Here is a 5,196-nt window from a genome sequence, read left to right as displayed (position 1 = left end):
GTAGTCCTGTGTCACATTTCTACTTTGTAGAATTTTTTATATAAAATTATTTTATGTGATAAATAGGTGTTGGCCTATTCCCTTGGGCTAGGTACCTTGGTTCAGAATGAGACACGTCTCAAGCTACACATGAAAGCAGAACTAGAGCACAATGATACACCATATGGAATGATTGTGGTAACAGGTATACAATCAATGTATCCACTATCCTGCCATTTGTATGTTGATTTTTAAAGTGACATTATACATTGTACCTTTAGTAGAGGCTGAATCAAAGAAGGTATTGTCTTTCATTGCTCCTCTTCTCTGTAGGTCGATATCCTTACCCAGGTCCTCCTCAAGACAATGCTGTATGGATGATGGGCAACCCTAACTGGGCCACCATTAACATGCACCTTGGAGAGGTAATAGTGCATGCAAATAGTTTAATGATTATAGTTTTGTTTGTTTATCACATGTAGGATGTCAACCAGGCTTTACAGGTGGGAATAAAGGCAATAGAGCATTATCGTTCTGTAGTCAATGATGAGTGGAATGTAGTTGGTATAATGGGTGGTCTGGGATATGGTGCAGATGGTATGCCTTACATCACCAGCCATTATGGCTACTTCATGTCCTCATGGCACATGGTGATGGCACTGTCTGGTCAGAAAGCTAACATGTCAGAAAAATCACTAACATTTGATCCAAAACTTGACCCTCCATTTGTATTACCTGTACTGCTACCTGGAGTCTGGGGCTATCTCCAAAACAGCCGATACCAGGTGGGCACTGACTCAAAGGTGTCTTATTCACTCGTCCTGCACTTTGGTTCCCTGGAGCTATCACATCTCTCAGTAGCTGATTGTGTTCATCCTGATAGTTCCATCAATGTTGTAATACAACAGATCACGTCATGGAGCTGCCCCTATACTCAAACAGTTAATTAAACCTATAGCATACAGGCTGATAAATATGTTGTGCTGTTTCGTATTAAATTTTTGTTGCAACATTGTTTCAACTATATTGTTATCAATACTGATAGTCTATAATATCAATGGAAATATCCATCATATGCTAGTGATCATTATGGGTCACGCCTACATAAGGCCACACCTCATTCCAGGTTGACCGTAAAGGCCCCCATACACTAGGCAACATGTTGCTAACATTTGTGGTTACTTTGATCTTGTAAGCAACATGTTGCCAGAAATAGAAGGCTGTTCTATTTCTGGCTTACAAGATCAAAGTAACCACAAATGTTACAAGCAACATGTTGCCTAGTGTATGGGGGCCTTTAGTATCTAATGGTTGCAGCTGTGCTGTTAGCATACATGTTGAATTTTAAATTGAAACAAACATGATTCAAAGCACAGTAGATTTTATTTTCACTTTCTGTAAATTTCTTTATCATTAAAATAATTTTACAATAAATGAGTCTCATCCTATTATTCCAGCTGCACTACATCCCTCACTTTTCCCGCTAATTTGCCGTCATCTAAATGAAAATACTCGGTTCAGGAAACTGCCATTATCAGTCCTTAGAGCAGACTCCACCTCCTTTAGTTTTGGGACGTTAGAGAGATCACCTGACGAGAGGTCACATGACCAGTAGGTCGCTTAGTAGTGGGCATGGCTTACCTAAATAAGCAACAGCTGGCTGGGATTTATTGTATATTTCTTTAGAAACACGAACAATGTCATCTGACGTGACAGCATCTGAAGAAATACAGGAATTGGAATGCAAGTGAATGCATTCCAATTCAAAGTCGTTATTAAATTGTTTTGAAAGATGAAGTACCTATTTTATCACAAATTTGTTTAGCTGATAATCTTTTAGAATGAGCTAATACTTGCCTATAATTAATAATAAAGATGTACATGTATGTATATGTATACATGTACATGTACATGTGTCATGTTTACCTTCCGATATCTTCAAAGTTGATAAGTCTTGACTCAAGGTTCATCAGTAGTGTTGATTGGAGCTGTTTCTTTGCTCTTGCTACAGCAATTGGATTAGGACTTTGGGTCATGCTATAAAACTGTTGACACAAGACTTCAACAAGCTTCCTGGACTAGAAGAGAAAGAAGAGAATGAAAAATAGAAAGAGAGCGAAAAATAAAAGAGGAAGAGAGAGAGAGAATGTATTCTACCATTGATGGATGCGAGCTACCAAACAGACAGAATATCCCAGTATCAGAGTAGGCGTGGTTTATAGCTTGTGCATGATAGATCCAATGATGCTTGTTTAGTACGTTCAAGTACAGCTGGGTATACATTCCTTTACCAGGACCACCGGCAGAGAAAGACCCGCCCCCTCCCATTAATGAATTAAGGACAGCAAAGGTGTAAAAGTCGTTTTCGCTGTAGGAGGAGCTTTCCATCGCCACGGCAACATGTGTGAGTTCGGGAAGAGGATTAGGACCAATTATTGGAGCACTTTCACGAGGAACCTACAAAATAATAATTAATATTAATTAAGTGGGTGTGGTAATAAAGCAATTAATAAAGCAGACCTCTAAAGCATAAAAAATGTTTTAAAAAGTACAAAAATAAGTACACAAAGTCAAATAAGGCAAAAAGAAGGTCAAGTAGTGGACAGGGGTGTGGTCAACCAATAGATTAGATAACCCTGGCCTCCGGACCTTCCTGAGCTACACTCAGGCACACATGTTTTATACTCATGTCAAAATACACTGCAAGGCTATTGTGGGTGCACTACACTATTAACAACTGTGAATGCAATTTACTACATGCCACTGATACCAGCACAAATGGCTATGCTCAGAGCTGAATCTGCTAAGTTCTCAAGGTCAAAAAAAAGCAAAAAGAAGGTCAAGTTTTGGACAGGGGTATGTATCGACTTATATAGATAACCCTGGCCTTCGGACCTTCCTAGCTATGCCTGATGTACATGTCACTTTATACTAGTGTCAAAAAATACTGTGAGGCTATTATGGGTGGACTACTACATAAATGTGCCATGAATGCAATTAATTATATGGACAAGGAATGTATGCTATGCCGAAAAAAATGAGGTGAGACTGACTGTAAAATTAAATTATAATGACTGAAAAATTTTACTTAAAAGTCAAAATTGCAAAAAGAAGGTCAAGTAGTGGACAGGGGAATTTATTGACCAGTATAGATAACCCTGGCCTCCGGACCTCCCTATCTACACTACTGTACATCTTCTATTTATACTGGTGTCAAAATACAGTGTAAGGCTATCGTGGGTGGACTATACCGACAATAAATGAGTCATGAATTCAATTAAGAGTATACCGACAATAAATGAGTCATGAATACAATTAAGTACAGTGAATATAATTAGCAAGTCATAGTGTGGAATGTTATTAAGACAATAGAGATTTATTCAATGCCAGAACAGACATGAATGCTACATGTACATGTATGTAGGAAGTTTGAGCCGATTCTGGCTGAAATCTATTCAGTTGTGTGTAATAGTGTCAGTGTCATATTAAAATTAATGCGGTAATGTAGTTTTTATGATTAAAATATACTATTCTGTTTTCAGATTTTCAAATGTTATTAACATTGCTATCAATATTGGATACTTCTCCATCCTGCATGGGTACAGCACGAACATAGAAAGCATAGTACTTCTTTTTGCAGCCAAATTAGTTGTAATGTTTGAATTTTAGGTTGTGTGCCTTTTAAATAAGCCAAAATCTGAAAACTACCCAAGCATTAAAGGGACACATTCACGGAAATAGAATGCACACGTTACTGTAGAGGAAGTAAACAATAAATTGGGCGTGCAACAGATCATTAATTAATAGTTATGACACGTGTTTAGACACGCGTAGAGAGTAGAGACAGCAATCAGTCGCAGAGCCAGGAGTAGGCATCTGTAGAACACTTCTCTCGAACAGAATCAACTCTTTTGCCACCCCAAGATACTCTTTTTAGTGAAGAAACACCAGGAATGTTTACAAGTAGCCACTCGAGTAGCCATTTTGCCTTAATTATTAGGGGCGCGGCCGCACGTTATGAATAGTTATCAACACTAAACGTCATCATTAATGATGTCATCTTGAAAAACGGGCCAGTTTTTCAAGATGACGTGCTTCCGTGCATGTGTCCCTTTAATGAGTAGGTATGGAATAATAGTGATAACTGTTAACCACAACAATAGCAACAGTGCAACCCATGAGACCTTTTACAAACAACTGAGTATAAAAACAAGGCAGTTAATCATTACACCAGAGTCTAGAAATAGTAATAGGCATAGGCTATGCCAAATTTTTGAATGGGTTAGCAAAAAACCCTGCATTAAACCACTTATTTACATATAGTATTTAGCCCATGCTTTTGGCTAACAAATCATCCCCACATTTTCCGATGCATATTGATGTCCTCATGTTATGTAGAAAGCTTGAGCCGATTCCGACTTAAATTTCTCAAGTTATGGTCATTTTAAAAAATTTTCCAAAATCTAAAAAATACCCAAGGCTATAGCCCATGCTTTTTTGTGGAAAATGGCTAAAAAATTATCCCCAATTTTTATTACATTTTCTTATACATATTGACGTCCTTATGCTGTGTAGAAAGTTTGAGCCGATTCCGACTTAAATTTTTCAAGTTATGGCCATTTTAAGAAATTTGTCAAAATCTGAAAAATATCCAAGGCTATAGCCCATGCTTTTTCCCGAAAAATGGCTAAAAAATGACCCCCAATTTTTATTACATTTTCTGATACATATTGATGTCCTTATGCTATTTAGAAAGTTTAAGCCGGTTCTGACGTAAATTTTTCAAGTTACAGCCATTTTAAGAAATTTGCCAAAATCTAAAAAATACCCAAGGCTATAGCCCATGCTTTTTCCCGAAAAATGGCTAAAAAATTATCCCCAATTTTTATTACATTTTCTTATACATATTGATGTCCTTATGCTGTGTAGAAAGTTTGAGCCGATTCCGACTTAAATTTTTCAAGTTATGGCCATTTTAAGAAATTTGCCAAAATCTAAAAAATACCCTGTACTATAGCCCATGCTTTTTTGCGAAAAATGGCTACAAAATCACCCCCATTTTTTATTAAATTTTCTGATACATATTGATGCCCTTATGCTATTTAGAAAGTTTGAGTCGATTCCGACTTAAATTTTTCAAGTTACGGCCATTTAAAGAAATTTGCCAAAATCTAAAAAATAAACATAAAAAATTTATAAAAAAAGATGAAGTAGGAT

At 36.9% G+C, this 5,196-nt stretch overlaps 2 protein-coding genes across 2 annotated transcripts in view; one reads left to right on the top strand and one right to left on the bottom strand.

Moving 5' to 3' along the window:
• The first annotated feature begins 58 nt into the window (after positions 1-58).
• LOC109581960 (uncharacterized) lies at positions 59-1,017 on the top strand. The gene is made up of 3 exons (XM_019996473.1): positions 59-184; positions 313-404; positions 462-1,017. The coding sequence occupies exons 1-3, from the start codon at positions 130-132 to the stop codon at positions 927-929; spliced, it is 615 nt and encodes a 204-aa protein (XP_019852032.1). The 5' UTR covers positions 59-129; the 3' UTR covers positions 930-1,017.
• Positions 1,018-1,301: 284 nt separating this feature from the next.
• The window catches only part of LOC100635818 (mitochondrial-processing peptidase subunit alpha-like), a 6,884-nt gene continuing 2,989 nt past the window's right edge, over positions 1,302-5,196 (bottom strand). Inside the window, exons 6-10 of the mRNA XM_003386607.3 lie at positions 2,137-2,436; positions 1,906-2,057; positions 1,781-1,836; positions 1,621-1,698; positions 1,302-1,568 (exon numbers count right to left, since the gene is read on the bottom strand). Of these exons, the coding sequence (XP_003386655.1) occupies positions 1,474-1,568; positions 1,621-1,698; positions 1,781-1,836; positions 1,906-2,057; positions 2,137-2,436 (681 nt within the window). The 3' untranslated portion in view covers positions 1,302-1,473. The remainder of the gene's footprint in view (positions 1,569-1,620; positions 1,699-1,780; positions 1,837-1,905; positions 2,058-2,136; positions 2,437-5,196) is intronic.

The sequence above is a fragment of the Amphimedon queenslandica genome, unplaced genomic scaffold (genome assembly GCF_000090795.2).
Source record: "Amphimedon queenslandica unplaced genomic scaffold, v1.1 AMPQUscaffold_13409, whole genome shotgun sequence".
NCBI classification, from domain to species: Eukaryota; Metazoa; Porifera; class Demospongiae; order Haplosclerida; family Niphatidae; genus Amphimedon; species Amphimedon queenslandica.
This window is presented reverse-complemented; position numbering and strand designations above follow the sequence as displayed.

Excerpts from the sequence above, each read along its gene's own strand:
- LOC109581960 (XM_019996473.1), top strand. The coding sequence starts at position 130 with ATGAAAGCAGAACTAGAGCACAATGATACACCATATGGAATGATTGTG. Across the intron at positions 185-312 it reads TGGAATGATTGTGGTAACAG|GTCGATATCCTTACCCAGGT; the intron begins GTATACAATCAA and ends TCTTCTCTGTAG. Across the intron at positions 405-461 it reads TTAACATGCACCTTGGAGAG|GATGTCAACCAGGCTTTACA; the intron begins GTAATAGTGCAT and ends TATCACATGTAG.